The 17,530-nt window shown below is 39.9% G+C and overlaps 1 protein-coding gene across 1 annotated transcript in view; it reads right to left on the reverse strand.

The window, feature by feature from the left end:
* Positions 1–9,760: 9,760 nt before the first annotated feature.
* The window catches only part of bbs9 (Bardet-Biedl syndrome 9), a 171,725-nt gene continuing 163,955 nt past the window's right edge, over positions 9,761–17,530 (reverse strand). The window contains exons 23-24 of the mRNA XM_085364938.1: positions 10,332–10,655; positions 9,761–9,906 (exon numbers count right to left, since the gene is read on the reverse strand). Coding sequence (XP_085221064.1) covers positions 9,761–9,906; positions 10,332–10,655 — 470 coding nt within the window. The remainder of the gene's footprint in view (positions 9,907–10,331; positions 10,656–17,530) is intronic.

Below are 17,530 nucleotides of genomic sequence, written 5' to 3' on the forward strand. Positions count from 1 at the left end.
GAAAACAAGAACTGCCAGAGTGAAAGATAAGGCTCACAAGATGGTAGTGAGACCTGCTGTGATGTATGATTCAGAGTCAGTGGTACTGATAAAAAGATAGGAAGCTGAGCTGCAGGTGGCAGAATTGAAGATGTTAAGATTTCCACTGGGAGAGACCAGAATGGACAAGACTGGAAATGAGTACATCAGAGGGACAGCTCAGGTTCAACAGTCTGGAGACGAAGTTGGAAAGCCAAGGCTGAGATGGTTTGGAGATACTGGAGAAAGGATGGTGAATATGGGTAAAACAAGGAAGACCTCAGAGAAAATAATGGAGGTCGTGAAGGAGCACATGCAGAGGGTTGATGTGACAGAGGAGGATGCTGAGGTGAGATTGAAGCAGATGATCCACTCCTAAAGAGTGCAGCTAAAATAAGAAGTAGAGTGGTAGTTCTGAAGCTTGGAGACATACACGTATCATCCCACAACATTAAGAAATACTCACTTTGACCCTTATGATCTACCTAAACATCTCTGCAGGCCAAGCAACACCTTCTCCACGGCAACAGGGCTCCCTGACGGCTTCAACCTCTCCAATAAAGACAACCAACATTTAATATATTTTTATTTTTATGTTGCGTAACTAAAAGGGTCTTTCACATTTAGTTTTGGTTTCATATAACTTGCCAACGTGTCATGAAAACATGATATAGACAAATCACCAGAGAAATGATCAGAGAGATGCAAAGAAACTTGAATCCAAGTATAATTTCAGGGGGGACAAGATATTTTTCATAAAAGTTATTATTGGAGAAATTTTACAAACCTTTCACTCTGACTCATGACACTTGTATAAATTATGATTTTCAGTTTTTATTTCCCATGATCACAAAAATTAAAGTCAATGCCTACATTTTTTTTTAAGAGATAAAATTTGATTCGGTGTAATTCAGGGAATATTATTGCACTAAAACTGTGTTTTTATAGCAAATATATTGAAGATGTTTGTATTGAATCTCTGTAAATTTAAAACACTGTGCATTAAGTGATGAGTAGATAAATAAACGTATTTATTTTAAATAATTTTATGGCAAAAATGGACACAAAGATGAATTCTTACAAAATGGAACAAATCATATCATAAATACTATTTTTTATTGTCCTTTCACATAAAAGACTGAAATGTGATAACATCACTTTGTGAAGTAAAAACACAATGTAGCTGCGTTACCAAGGAAAGATCATTTCTTGTAATTTTCCACTGGGATCAAAACACAGGATCAGTATTGTTCACACAAAAAAAAGAAATCCGAGCTTAAGTTCCCCGTGGCAGAAATGAAATGTTGCTGACGCTTCAAATCTGCAGCGAGAGTAAAATGATGCGGCAATTATCTAATCCAGTTTGTTTACGCCTTAAACCCAGAGAGACAGAAATAAGCTTGGAAATAAAACCCCAGAAGAGACGTCTGCTCCTCAGTGTCTGAATCCCAACTCTGCGCTCTGTCCAAACTGCCACTGCGGCCCCGTTACACTTTGATTGTTGAAGTATTGTTTGATGTTTTTAACAGTTGGGTGTGTGCAGCTACGTTTAGTGGTTCCTCACATCAGTGCTGATTTACTACAGGCGTGAAAGAGGGAAGAAGTTACTGATGAGGAAAAAAAAACTAAATCTGGGAAAGTGTTTAAAACACATAAACACTAAGCAGAATGAAACAGAGAGAAATGGCAAAAGTAAAGAAAGGAGGAGGCAAGGAGACAGGAAGAAAAAGTGGGGACTAATTTGTTTTGTGTCGGAAAAACGAACCAAATGGTGGAACAGAAAGTAGCTTGGGCATCCAACAGACCTGGATTTGGCACAGGATCTTTTAGCTGTCTGTTCTACAGCAGCGGCCTTTTTTTGGAAATCTTTATTTTATCTTCAACCTTCAAGATGAATGCTGAGTTTGAAAAAGAGAATGAGCAGAAGAAAAAAAAGAACAGGACAAAATGAAAAAAGAACGCAAACTCATCCGAAACAATTACAGGCACACAAAAAATGCTCCAGATAAACACACTCCAGTGTGAGACTAACACGCTGACTAGACATGTGACCGATTCTTGTGCAACATTCATTTCGCAGGAAGAGCTGAGCTCTGTGTGACTAGTTAACCGATTTTGACATACAAAAATAAGTATTGCAAGAACCATAAATCAGTGGACGTGTAACATTTTCAAACACTCCTCGAACCTTATGAGATATTTTTCATCTGTCTCTTTAGTTGAGTTTAATCCATTTCTTTTGACCATTTCCATTTGTTCGTACCCGACGCATGTTTATTATTCTACACAAATATCGAAAACTATTTCTGTTTGTGCTCCAGGGATGCAGGGAGTTTCTTTTATTCTTTTCTCTTTTTTTTGGTAAGGTCAGAAATATGTCCAAAGATCTAAAGTTGGAACGTCATGTGGACAAAGGGGGTAGAGTTTTTGAGTTCCTGAGCTTTTGAAAAAGTTAAAGATTTCCAGGAAAAGTTGCTATGGGTGGAGAAGGAGCTGCAAAGTGCTGAAAGAGGAAAGAAAACAACAAAGAGAGTCAGGTAATTCTGTGAGGGATGACAGATGGAGGGATGAAGTGGTGGGAAAGAGGATAAAATGCTAAGAGAGACCGACCAAAGGGTGAAAGTTAAAAGGGACGATGAAAGAAGATAATCAAGACCATAAGTAAGAGATTGGGAAAGAGTTAGTGAAAGAGGAAATGGAAACCTAAACAGTTTTAAAAAAAATACCGAAAGGAAGAAACTGATAAGGAGTGAGCAAGAGCGAGAGATGTAGGATACAACAGAGAGAAAAAAAACATTGGGAGAGGAAAGAGGGATAAGAACAGAAGAAATTCACGAGAAACTGTAAAGACAGATGACAGTGGGGATAAATATAACTAAAGAAAAACAAAGATCACGTTTTTTGAAAAGAGAGACGTAATGGCAGGTATGAGCTGAAAGAGTGAAATGAAAATATTTGACCAAATGAGAAAAGGAAACAAAAATTGAGAGAGTTTTTGTGGCAGTGTAACTCTATCTGTAGCGCTCCTACATGTACACACACTGGGAGCTGCTGCCAACTTAAACAGCAGCAGCTCTGCTTTAGCACCGTTACCCAATCTGCAGCTGATCTCGCCCGTGCAGCCCAAAAAGAGGGGAAAAGAATAAACAAAAGGGGATCACTTCAAAAGTCGTCAGACTGAGCTCCGTTTCTCAACTTGACAAGTGTTAGGTTGGCTTTCACTCTTTGTCCACAACTCTCTGTGGAAACACAGAAATGTAAGAGTGTGAGAAATGATGGAAATTTGCACATTTAACCGTTTGCCCATGTGAAAAGGTCATCTTTGCTGGAATTCAAAGAAGAAAATCTTGTCCCAAGATTTACTAAGTTAAGCAATCGTTGCACTAAAAAGGTGAAATTGAATGAAGCATGCTGAAAGACCTATAGACACGTCTTTGCTCCAAGGTGAAGCTTTGGTAACTAGTCTAAATGAGCATTTTGTTTCTTGTGGATTCGTCTCTGCTACAAATATAAGATTAGAACTTCATTCATCTCAGAGGAACTTCTGGTGCTTTTTAAACATAAATATAAACACATCAGAATGTACAGTAATGAGGGTGTAGCTCTGGATAGAGGTAGAGTACCAAATCTACAAACTGGAAGGTTGGTGGCTCGATCCCTGGCTGCTCCAGTTTGTATGCTAAATATGCACAAGTTGCTGACCTAAGTTGCTGCAACAATTATTATAGACTCACTGGCAACTTTACAACTGCTCAGTAACACAAATATCTAATCAGCCAATTACATGGCAGTAACGTCATGCATTTATACATACAGACATGGTCAAAAAGACCGAACAACAAACTAAGGATCAAAAATGGGAAGAAAGGTAATTTAAGTGACTTTGAACACGGCAAGATTTTGGTTGGTCTGACTCTTGGGTTTACGGAAAATGGTGTGAAAATATCCAGTGAATTTCCAGTCAGAGGAGAACGGCCAGACTGCTTTAAGCTGATAGCAATAGTAAATAGTAAAGACTGGTTACAACCAAGTCATGCAGAACAGCATTTCTAAATGCATCAAATTTTAAGCAGATGGGCTACAGGACCAGCTCAAGACCACATTCAGTACTATGTCTGTCAGGTAAGAACAAAAAACTGAGGCTACAATTTACAAAGGTTCACCAAAATTGCTGTTCCGATTTCTGCTGCATCATTTGGATGGCAGGGTCAGAATTTCACATAAACAACATGAAAGCATGGATACATCCTGCCTTGATCCACCCCAACTGCTTTGTTACAGGATGCTGGTGGGTATTTCTGGGCATATTTTGAATGGTCTACAGTCACCAGATCTCAATCCAATAGAGCACCTTTGGGATGCGGTGGAGCAGGAGATTTACATTATGGATGTGCAGCTGACAAATCAGCAGCAACTGTGTGATGCTATCATGTCAGTATGGAGCAAATATCTGAGCAATGAGTAGGGATGGGTACCGGTATCTGGTCCCATTATGGCACCGGTTCTGACATAAACGGTAGTAACCAGACCGAAAAGTAGCGCACATGTCTGTGCTTTTTTTCCCTGAGATGTCATACACTTTAGATTCTAGCCAATCATTTTACCTTTGCAAGGATAGTAGGCAGGCCCAGGTACGTACGTTCTTTTAGAGCAGAGCTACAGATTAAAAGTGCCCAAGGCGAAGCGGTAAAAGTCTGGCTGTACTTCACTGTACTTCTCAGCAGCCTGCAACAAGTGCTTTAGGGTGATACTGTGATACTGTGCAAAGGACGTAACACCTCGAATGTGATGAAACACCTGGCGATGCATAATGTTTTTTTAAAAGCCGAGAAATGCACCGTATTTCATAGCTTGCTGCAAGACCTCACACCGAGCAGCACATCTACTGCGGGTGTGGTGCCTGTTATCGGACCCGGAGTTAGCGACATCCCCCAAGAACCCAAAGAGGAGAGTCCTGGCCCCTAGCCCTGCCAGTGTAGCCAGTGATGACGGATGGTGATGGCAGCAGCAGTCGTTCTTCTCTGCGTGAGTAGCTTAATGTTGTTCGTGTGTAATTTACGCTGAGTAGGCTAACCACGTTATTAAATTAATGCATATAAGGTGAACTAGCAAACACTGCCGTAGTTACATGCGGCTGTCTTCTTGTTTAATGGCAGATGCTCCCTTCACCCTGGCCAAAAAGGCTAAAATGACCAAAGAAAAAGTGGAAAACAGCTAAACATGAGAGGTTTTTGGACAAAGTTTGTGTTTTTTTTTTTTCTTCCATTGTTTAAGCACTGCTTCCAGCCAAGAGTGATACCATATATGCCCTATAGCTGCAGAAAAGGCTAGCGTTGTTATCTTATTACAATAAGTTGTAGCTCCAGGGCAGCTGTGGCTACAACTGTAGCTTGCCTTCACCAGTGTATGAATGTAAGAGTGACTGAATAGTGGTATTGTAAAGCGCTTTGAGGGGTCCCGAAAAGCGCTATATAAATGCAATCCATTAAAAAAGCTAAACATGAGAGGTTTTTGGACAAAGTTTGTGTTCTCCATTCTTTAAGCACCGGCACCATTTCAAAAGTACCGGTTTGGCACCGGTATCGGATAAAACCTAAACGATACCCATGCCTAGGAATGAGTCCAACACCGTACTGAAGTTATGCTATGAAGAATTAATGCAGTTCTGATTGCAAAAGGGGTCCATAACAGGTATTAGTCACAGAACTATCATAAAAAATGGATGTGAGTTTTCTGTGTGATAGTTGTGATTTAATTTAGATTGTATCCATCTATTATTAGGCATCACTGTATATAAAAAAGTGGTTATAATTACACCATAGCTATAGACCTCTAAATTAAAATAAAACAACTTATTATGTATGTATGTTATCTGATATGCAGAAATACAGAATGCAGAAAAAGATGCCTGGGGTAATTTAGAAATGGTGCCAAACTGTGGCATGACTGACCCCACTGGATGCCTTTGTAAAATGTGGAAACTATCTAATGTTTGCAACATTATTAAATGGTAAATGGCCTGTATTTATATAGCGCTTTACTAGTCCCTAAGGACCCCAAAGCGCTTTACATATCCAGTCATCCACCCATTCACACACACATTCACACACTGGTGATGGCAAGCTACATTGTAGCCACAGCCACCCTGGGGCGCACTGACAGAGGCGAGGTTGCCGGACACTGGCGCCACCGGGCCCTCTGACCACCACCAGTAGGCAACGGGTGAAGTGTCTTGCCCAAGGACACAACGACCGAGACTGTCCAAGCCGGGGCTCGAACCGGCAACCTTCCGATTACAAGGCGAACTTCCAACTCTTGAGCCACAATCGCCCCAATTAGAATGAACATGAGCTGCTAATTGAACCAGAAGTCTGAATCACAGTCAGTTTTGAAGCCTTTGTACCGACAAACCCATCTCACATGGTCTACCATACCACACCAAAGAAAGAAAGGTTGAATGAAGAAGCCATGTCAGTGTATTTCTTTGTAATGACGTTGGATGTCTGACCGATGAAAAGCTGTGACACGCTATTGAAACTGATATTATTTTTCTGAGGAAATGGGAACTTTCTTTGATTTTTTAAATGTGCTGTTTTATACTAAAAAGTCATTAAATATTGTGAAGCTGAAAAAAAGTTGGTGTTGAAATCCAGGAAATTTCTAACAGTTATGATTTACTTACAGCTTCAGCGCCAAAGGAAGAGTAGTGGAGAACTTCTCCTTGCAGGAAGAAAAATGACTGTTGTTGTGTTTCTGCAAAGAAGAATTCAGCTCAGTGACATGTTTTGACCATATTACTGCACAAGGAGAGCAAAGACAAATATACGGTGGTCCCTTGTTTATCATTCTAAAAATAACCCGCGATAGGTGATATCCGCAAAGTAGCCAACTTTATTTTTTACAATTATTATAGATGTTTTACGGCTGTCAAACCCCTCACTACACACTTTATACAGTTTTCTCAGACAGGCATGAACATGTGCACACTTTTCTCTCTTGTTTAAACACTTTTAAAGTTTAAACCTTTGTAGAAAAATAAGTCCAGTATTATAGAATGAAAGTAAAGATCATACCCTGTTTTCAGGTCCCGAACATGGCAATGGAGCAGCTGTAAGAGAATACAACATTAATGAATCAATGGTACGGAAGTGAAGGAAGCAAGAACAATGACTTGAGTAAAGTTTGACTTATCTGGCTTTTTTGTTTCGCTTAATGCGCCTTATAATCTGAAAAATACAGTAACTCCTACCTTCCTTTAGCATGTCCAGAAGTCCAGCTTGTTGTGCGATAGTGTGATGGCTGCACTTACAGCCACACGCTGGTAATATCCACCATGTTAGTGTAGAGGCTTATACATAACATTGCGTTCACATTTGTCTTTCTTTAAATATAGGAATTAATTTACAGGACAATGAATAACTGGTTTGGTTCAGAATTAATCAGTATTGTTGTCAACTTTGAGTAGAGTTCTGTTATTTTGACCTCTTTTATTGGCCCAAGATTTTGATTCTTTTTGCATGATTTAACCAATTATGTTTTCCTTCGCTGCTCGGTCCATCACAGATAGTTAGCATCTTCCTCTGCCTTTTGGGTGCTACCGCAGGTGCAAAATGTTTCATCTACATTGTTGTGTTTGTTGGGGGGGAAATTTATAAATATGCAGTACAGCACTTCAGAGTCATACTGCTAGTGATCGCAGATTTATGTAAATTCGACAAGCTGAACGCATTCTGTACTGTACAGGAGACATGGCATGGAGGAGACTGATTGACAGTGGTCTACAGCCAATGAGGACGCAGAACACAATGCGCTGTAAAAAAAAGCATGCGAAATTGCACACAAAAAAATCCGCGAAACAGCAAGAACGCGAAAGGTGAACGGCATTATAGGGAGGGGGCACCGTAGACGGAAATCACACCGCATGTATAAACATTAAAAGTTCACCAAACACAATTACAGCACTACCTTTGATAACTTACAGCTGACTACTTTTATTAGTAAACATTCATAAACATGGTTTATTTCATTCACATCGTTGGTGATCTTGCACCTGCTGCAGACTAATGACAAAGTCGTGACTTATTCTGGAGTACAGAAACTTTCTTTTTTAAATGAACTGTGGCTACAAAAAGCAACCTCGGAACGAGAGCTTGGTAAATCTGCACCACTAATACAACAATTACAAAACCTAATGTACATTATAAACATTCAAGGTATTCAAAACATTGCCATGTAGTACCTTGTGTTCACTGGGAACCCTTTATAACAGCACAAACTTAACCTAATTGTCCTTCTTGACAAGGATGAGCTGATGCTGGTTTCGGCTGATCCGTTTTTACCTCTGCTCAAAGTTTACATTTTAAAATATTTACATACAAAAATAAGATATACACCCTTACTATGTCATTTCTTGATCAGATCAGTCAGCAGTAGCCGTAGGCACTGCTGCAAACAGGGACTCTGTTACACAATACAAACTAAATATAAATTTCCCAGCAGACAGAAGGGCTGAAACTAAACATAAAGACATGATGCTTACAGTTGACTTGTAGAGGAGTGCAGAGCCGCTGGGATTGCTGCTGGCACAGATCATATGGCTGAAGTCTATAAGCTTCAATTCTGACTTAAATATAGCTCAAAGCTATTAAATTTATGCGTTTTAAGTGGATTTGTATGAGTGAGTGTGTCCAAAATTATATATTACAATATAATATCACATATTTGTTTTATAAATCTCTAAACCAGGGACGCAACTATATGTTTTAACAAGTAGTGATTGTTTCGTCTGGGGAAAAAACTCAGTGAACGGCTTTTTGGTTTATATTCAACTGTCCAGACAGATTCGCATCTCCACCCTTCAAGCTCAGTGTTGCACATACAGTATGCTGTAAATTTGATCAGCCAGTACAGACATTTAAATTCTAAGCTGACCAATAAACTCACCAGTCTGTACATGCCAGTTCCAGTATGATAAACTCACCAAAGAGCCTCTGTAATTATCTTATTTTGCGTCTTTTTATGAGGACTGGCTAACTCTATTTATATTGTATATTCTTTTCAAACTTCCCTCTCCTGGTGCCTAAATAATGCATACTTTTTGACTTGATAATTCAAAAATGTTTGAACATGGTTGCATTTGTGGTGTTTAGAGTAAAGAGAAGATGTTTCTGACTATGAAATGTAAAGGGACCTATGCGCTTAGACAGAAGTGCTGTCGGACATCTTTGGAAACCCCTCCGCACTCACACACACACACACATCTACTTTACAAAGACAAGACACGACCCAAAGTAAGACAATATGCAGTGTTGCTCTACTGTAAATGAACTAACTCTTTGACATCATTTAGTACAGTGCAGTAAGACATTTCTTGCTCTGGTGCAAACATCTTGCGATAACATTGCTGTACGCAGCTGTTAAAACCAGCCTGCCCTTCACAATGTTCCTGACTATTTAAGGATGAGCAGAAAAGGCTGGAGTATTAAACTGGCCGTGTAGACTCTGGACTGCCACGCCGCTTTTTCAGGAAACACCCTGTTGGTTTCCATCATGCAAAAACAGTCTCAGGTTCGACCCCACAGCAACAATTATGTGTCCATCAGCCACCGCATGTCCTTGAGTATCCCAGCTTTAAAAAAATAAAACCCCAGGTCGGAGGGGGTGGCGACGGAACCAAATGTAGGATGTGGCCTTGATTTACCCGGAAGCAGCAGGATGGCTGAACGTCTCAGGCGGTTTATTCTTAGTGGACAGACGGGGGAGGCTCAGGCAAGGCCTGGTGCCATGCGAGGGGGCGACAAGGCGGGTGCGACGTCACAGCCAGAAGTAAGCGTGGGCCGGGGCGTGGTTGGGGATTAGGGAGGTACTGGGCTGTGGGTTCAATTGCTGCTGAGGCGGAAGGAGAAAGTCAGCAAAATGTCTGAGAGGAGGACAACTTTGCCTTCCTCCTCACTCTCCGTGGGTACAGTAAAACTACTGGATGTGGTGGATCAGCAGAGTGTGTGTGTTTTTGAGATCAGCTATTACTAGAACATGTAAATATCCCAATAGGAGGAAACTGTTTTGCTGCTAAGACATGTGACCTTGACTGAGTCGATTTACTGTATTTATTGTGTATACTGAATATAAATGTGTATTTGTGTCTGATTGAATTACATGGCTTTGTATATGTTTAAATGTGAACTGTATATAAACACATGTATATTTATATGTACGAGCCCCCAGATGTGCATATTGTATCTGTATATGCTGTTTAGACATGCTTTGTTTCTGTATGTGTGTGCATATTATGTTATCGCACTGTTTCTATTAACCCTCCGCAGCCTCTGGCTCCTTCTTCTTCTCTTTCACTTTAACTGATGATCTCCTGGACACTTTTTTGTCTCCTGCCTCCTTCCCTTCCTTCTCTTTTTCCTTCTCTTTCTTCTCCTTTGATGACTCCTTCTTCTCCTTGGAAGAAGATGATTCCTTCTTGGACTCCTTCTTTGCCTCCTCTTTGGGCTCTTTAGTTGACTCCTTTTTGGATTCCTTCTTCTCCTTGGATGACTCCTTCTTCTCCTTTTTTGTCTCCTTGATCGGCTCTTCTTCTTTTACGCTCGCCTCTGATGGTTCCTTGGACACCTCTTTCTTCTCTTTTTCTAGAGAAGAAAATAAAAAATATGTAAATTTTCTTACATATGATTTAATATCTCTACTTCTTTATTCAAAAACATTACATTCATCACATTCAGTATCAGGTCTCAGCCAAAGTGATGCCGAAGTTGAGAGTGACAAGGGAAGCCTGGGAAGAGCTGTAGAAGCCTGCTGTCACCGTGACCCAAGCGTCAGAGAAGGGTAATAAAAAAGATGGCTAGAGGTTTGGTCTGAAAGATCAGAAGGTCACAAATAGTAAATTTAAGCTTGATTTGACTCTTAGGTCCAAAAAGTCTTAATTAATAGCTAAGCTGAGTCTAAATTGAATTGTCACTTATTTATTCTCACTTCAACTAACTCATGAAGGCCAATCTTGGCATCATAGCAAGTTTAAACCCTTGATTTTAGGCAAGAAGGCAGCTCTTTCCATCCTCACTTTTGAATTAAGATCAAAAAACAGTCCTAAATCCATCCATGTGGCTGCAGTTAACAAGGGGCCTGCAGCCAGAGGAATTAAACTGCAGGCACAGTTGTTTAAGACTGTTAAATTATTAAATGCAATGAATGAGACGGATTAGAAATAAAACAGAAGACGAGCAAAAGTAGTAATTGTATTATTTTGCAAAACCATGTCGATATAAGTGAAACTATTAGTTGCACTTATATTATTCATTTAACAAAGTTAGTTGCACTTATATTGTTAGAAAAATCCTAAAACCCCTGATGGTTTAGTGGGTATAAGGAACCCCCAAAATAATGGCATAATGGTACTAGAGAGCATTAATGTGAAAAAAACATCCAGCATCTATCATTTTAAATACCAGTTCAGTCAAACACTCAGTGTAGCTATTACAATAATACGGGGTTATGCTGATGTTGCTTTAAGATGATGATGCTAATGCTATAAAACAAAGATGAGATCAGAGTGGCAGCGGATCCATGCCAGGATAATTGTTTTTCTGCTGTCTGACAACAGGAGCCGAAAAATATGAAAATAAAAATTATAAAGTGAATCTGTGACCACAATGTTGTAGAGAGGACTGACTGGAGCAGCTTTCCCACAGGTGGTGGCCTAGATGCAGTTTTGTTGTTTACAAACTGCAAAGAGAATAAAGAAGAAGAAGGGATTTAGCCATGTAGACACACGCAAAGACAATGGTGCTGTTCAAAATGTTAATGGGCCACAGATTCTCTCAGACAACTTTAGATGGGTTGTATTTTAAGTCCATTAGGAGTAAGAATGAGGATTAACTAACGTTTACCCAATCAACCTGTGTTTTAACAGAGTGATGCAAATACACTGCAACTCCCACGGGTCTTTAAAATAATAATAATAATAATAATAATGGATACTTTATTGATCCCCATGGGGAAATTACTTGTTTTTCTCTGCATTTGACCCATTCACTCAGTGAAGCAGTGGGCAGCCCACTAAGCAGGCGCCCGGGGAGCAGTGTGTAGGGACGGTACCTTGCTCAGGGGTACCTCAGGGTAGCCGTTAAGTGGATTCGAACCGCCGACCTTCCGATCATGGGGCGACCACTTTACCTACTGAGCTATCCCTGCCCCAAAAATAATGTGATTGTTGCCCAGGGTTAAAGCAGTTGACCCCGACGTGAAAATTAAGACAAATTGACTGACAACAGCACCTGCTGCATGACAAAGGACCCCCACTTAACTAGAGTCAAGGGTGGGCCCTTGCAACCACAGACACACAGACACTCACACACATGCGCACACACACTCTGCAGCGCTGCCTTCGCTGGATTGGCTTTCTGATAAGGTGATAACGGTACGGGCGTCTGTCAACAAAGAGACACGCTTCTTATCTCCATGAGAATGGAGAGGGTTTTTCAGACTGGAGACTACAGCCTGGTATCTCACTGTGTTTGCGTGCGTATGGAAGCACACACAAGAGCTACCTCTTAGAATATCTGCCAGTGTTTACGTGTGTGGATGAATCTGTCTTTGCATGTATGTGGTGGAGACTACAGACTGCTCCCTAAAGACTGCGCATGTTCACAGACTCCAGAGAGAAGTTCTAATCAGACAGTCCATCGTCTAGGGCTTAAGAAAGAGAGACTCTGGTAGTATGTGTGTGGGTGTGTGTGTGGCAGATGGGTGTCTGTGTGTGCTGCAAATAGCTGAAAAGTTTTTACTATATCTTTTTATAAAATCACACTTTACATTTAAATTAATCCATTAGATCACGCACCGGGCTTTCGGTGTGTGCTAAAAACAAATTAATGCAATAAAAAAGAACTGACTTTGGCTAAAATACCTTAAATCTCTTAATGACTAGAATCGGTAGTTTGGTGTCTTTTTCATATCTTAAGTATGTTGTTTTGTATATTAGTCAAAAGTGGCTAATTTCCTTTAATTGCTAAATCTGCTCACACAGGCAAGAAAATTGAAAACACACATGGATGATAAGACATTAGACGTTATGGTCTGCAGCTTCATTGTTTGAGTCTCTGTTGAACTGTTTAATGGGTGAGGCGGTTGATTAAGCAGCTTGTGTTTCTAAGTACACCCAGCCAACCAGGTCTAATTAGATCCAAAAAAACCCACAAAACCCCTTAACTGTGCCGATCCACTTCACGCTCTAACATGCACAAAATCTATCGGCTTCTACAGAACAAGTGAGAACAAATAATTTGGAAGCACAAACAGAGAGAAAGCTGACCGCAAACTGTTCTGCAAAAGAGCAAATTTCCACTTTGGCATGCAAATTCTCCCCCTCCGCCTCTCTCAGTGACCTCAGAAGTTTTATAGTTCAACATGAAAGAAATGTTGGGTGAGGGTGTGTCTCTATCTAAGAACTGCAGCTATAAAGAAATAAAGACCAGAGAGAAAGCACATGCATGTGAAAATAGCAGAAAACATGTACACATCTGTGTTTTTGCAGGTGTGCTACACCAAAGACACTATGCGCTAATCAATGATTTTCATGTGCATCAACAGCATTGGGGTCTCTGATGGGAGTAATCCTGTAATGACCACCTAATCCCAACTGGATGGTAACTATCTGGCTAGCATTGCAAACACACTTTCTTCCACATCATTCATCAGCAGCTGAGCCAACAGATTCCAGTCTGTGCTTGTAAATGGTAAATGGTAAATGGCCTGTATTTATATAGCGCTTTTCTAGTCCCTAAGGACCCCAAAGCGCTTTACATATCCAGTCATCCACCCATTCACGCACACATTCACACACTGGTGATGGTAAGCTACATTGTAGCCACAGCCACCCTGGGGCGCACTGACAGAGGCGAGGCTGCCGGACACTGGCGCCACCGGGCCCTCTGACCACCACCAGTAGGCAACGGGTGAAGTGTCTTGCCCAAGGACACAACGACAGAGACTGTCCAAGCCGGGGCTCGAACCGGCAACCTTCCGATTACAAGGCGAACGCCCAACTCTTGAGCCACGATCGCCCGTGTTGCACATGTGCATCTGTATCTCTTATGTGCACATTTTTGGGTCTGAGAGATCATTTCATGTGAATAGAGACTCTCTGCAGACGGCAAGACTGAAGTTGACCTTTAAATGATTTTTTAGCATTTTAATTTTAATGTTTTTAATGAACAAGAAGTTATTCACGAAAAGTTAGATGCCTATGACAAATTTCCCATCATTTAGGCAAAGCGTATCAGTGCTTGTATATGAAAGCCAGGAGCTTGTAGAACCACCTTTTGCAGCAGTAACTGGAAAAAAATCATTTGTGTACGACTTTATCAATCTCTTACATCATGGTGGGATTTTGGACCTTTTTTATAACGCTGCTTCATTTGATTGAGTTCTGCAGATATTCATTTATGCAAATCTCCCTAAGTGTCCTGCCACAGCATTTAAATCATGCTGAGGCCTGAAGTTTGACTAAAAACGTCAAAGAATCAAGCAACTTGTTGATTTTTTTTCCCAGCCATTCTGTTGTAGATTTGGTGGGATCACTGTCCTATGGCATGACCATGGCCATCACATTAAAAAAATTTAAGGTAAGTTGATTTATGTGGGCTGACTTTAACCTTTTATTGGTTTGTAGATGTTACCCTCGCAGCATGGTTCTCCTCTAATCAAATTAATATGAGGACGGAATGGCTTATGTATCATCTAATGGATATATTCTACAAAAGGTCACAATGAAAAATTAATTTAATTAAAATCCTTTTAAGATTTGAGAATAAAGATCATCACCAACATAAGAAAAACCACTTGAAAAAAATGTTTTACAAAAAATGTTTGGTTTTTCTCTAGATGAATAAAGGCTACAAAAGACAAAATGTCAGTACAAATGGTTTGACCATTAACAGGAAATTGAGTTCAGCCTGAAACTAAGCCTAGTAGCACCCAAGTCTTAAACCTGGGTCAAACATCTCTGTTTGAAGTCAGAGTTCACAATTTAACCCAATATTGTCCGTTCAGATTAACACTGATGGTAAATCTGTGGCTACAGATGAAGTCAGAACGCACGCAAACAATCATCATGTGAGGCATGGGTCAAACCCTGATATGTTTGGTGTCAAAGGTCCACAGTCCTTACCTCTTAGGTTTGTTTTCACAGCGCAAATAGGTCATACATGTGAATTACAAAAAGGTTGGGCCACCCAGCAATTTAACGTTTTTCTTTTGTGATTAAAAAGATTAACTTGGGTTCTAGCTTAGCAGAAAGCTGGAAATATCTAGCCAGACAGATTTTATTTTTTGTTCTAGGTATTGAGATGTCTATCATTTTTCACTGTTGTGAAAATTTACCTCGTAGTACGTGAGTGAAGGCATATCTTGGCTACTTCAGGACTAAAACCAAAACTTACTGCATGGATAGAGATAAGCAGGAAGAAAGAAAATGTTCCTTTGTAAACAAATTCGGCTTCTAGCAATCATGTAAAATGGGAAACCTGTTATCTGTGAAAGAATTAGGACACTTCAACTTCTTTTGACAAAAACAAATTCAAAATTCAGTTTGTGTTTATCTTTCTTTCTTTCTTTCTTTCTTTTTTTAAATTGCAGGTCAGATACAGTAAGTCTAAGTTGGGAAGATGAAAGATAAAACTTTCCAAATGACCCAAAACAAATCTTCTGCAGTTCTGTGGTGCACTTTGTTGTTACTTCTGAAACACCTCGTGTCCATACTTGTATAAAAGCTAACAGCTAATAATGACCAACATACCACTTTATTTTGCTTCTGTTATAGTTTTGTGGTGCTGAATGGACAGTTCCCTAAAAATGATTTTGCATGCATCTTACAGTTTACTCCTGTTATCATGTATGCTTCACTGTCACAACACTTTTTTCATTAAAGTTCGACTATAATAGATTTAGTGCTGTTAATTTTTTACTTTGTTCATCTGCCATCTTGAATCACTTCATTTTTTAAAGCGTGGTTTCAGTTTTCTGATGCCAGTGTTTTTGAGTCTCATTTCCGTATTCACAAAAAAGCAGGTCTTACAAAAATGTTAATGAACAGGAAGTCATAGTCAGTATGAGTTGTGACAGCAACGACAGAGGATACTTTCATGTAGTCTGAAGCATAAAACTTCTTTGTAACACTTTAAAAATAGAGCAAGCAAATCTGTGGAAACCTTCCAGGCATTTGTATGTCAAAACCATTTTCCAGCTCTCATGAAAACCACCGTCCTGTCTTAGGTTTTCATTTGTACTCTCAAAGCAGGAAATAAAAGTGTGTGTAAAGCCAGATCCTTGTGGGAGCAGTAGCAAGGAGTTGATAAACATTGACGTTGTAAGACAAGAAGTCAGCTCCCCTCCTCTATGGAAACCTAAAGGGGTCAGGTCACATCTTGTCAGTCTGCTACTTCAACAAACTAACAAAGTGGAAGTGTGCAGACTAAACAATGAAGAAACGTGTACTCTACATCACTCATAGCCACGAGGATCGAAGTGACGTTAAGCCCTTTTTGCATGGGACACGAGCTACCTGGAAAGCCTGGTGGTTTTTGTCAGAACTTAAACAGTCACAGCCTTTTTTTTAACCCCATGTGAATCTGCTACAGCTGTGTCTGGATGGGACCTGTTTGGCAGGAAACCAGGGGTAATATATTTCTTGTATTGCACATCATTGGTTAGACCGAATGGTCATTAGGGGAAAAAAATCTATTTTAATAGTATTCTACCAAATTACTTAGGAGGTGTTTCATTTTAGAGAACACACTTTTCTGCAAGAAAAAAAAGAAATAATGCAGAAACTAGGTTCCTTAATGACATGATTGCCTTTGTGTGGTTTTTTTAGTAGGTCCTATGTAACTAAGTTATGGAGTGGCGCGTCCCCTCCAACCCTAGTTTGGGTTTCCATGTTTCCAAATTCATTTTAGAACATCTTAATTTGAACAAAGACTGTTTATTGGTCCATTGTGGTAACTTAACCTCGGCTGCATGATTATTCTTGTGTCATGAAATCATTTTTTTGTACACATATTACTCAGATTTGGGTTTGTGGTTGCCAGTTCAAATCCCATGATAAACTGTGGATGGGAAAACTGAATGAGCAATACTCTGTGAACACCCAGCTGCTGCAGGGAAGCTGCTGGATGGTACAGGGCAGCTTTCAGTGCTCTACACAGCTGGTATAGAACAGGAAGGTGAACTTTTTTGGAATATAAAGTCATTTTCTTTAGTGTCTTTTCTTAGCCTCTTCATTCTTTAAAACCAAAGTAAAAGATTGTTAGTGGATTTATTAAAGACAAAAAAGGACGAAATAGTTAAATGTATGGCTAGCACAGAAAGATCAGTAATGGGTTTAAATCATCTGCATAGGTGTTTAATAGTGTGGAAAACTACACTGTACACATGATGTCACTAGTGTTAGTATGTTCTGTCCTTCATAAGCAACAGCAAATTTGACAAAAGGGTCACCACTGCACAC

Source organism: Diplotaxodon limnothrissa, linkage group LG11 (assembly GCF_057381915.1).
Source record: "Diplotaxodon limnothrissa isolate DT_005_m linkage group LG11, D_limnothrissa_male_GT1.1, whole genome shotgun sequence".
NCBI lineage: Eukaryota > Metazoa > Chordata > Actinopteri > Cichliformes > Cichlidae > Diplotaxodon > Diplotaxodon limnothrissa.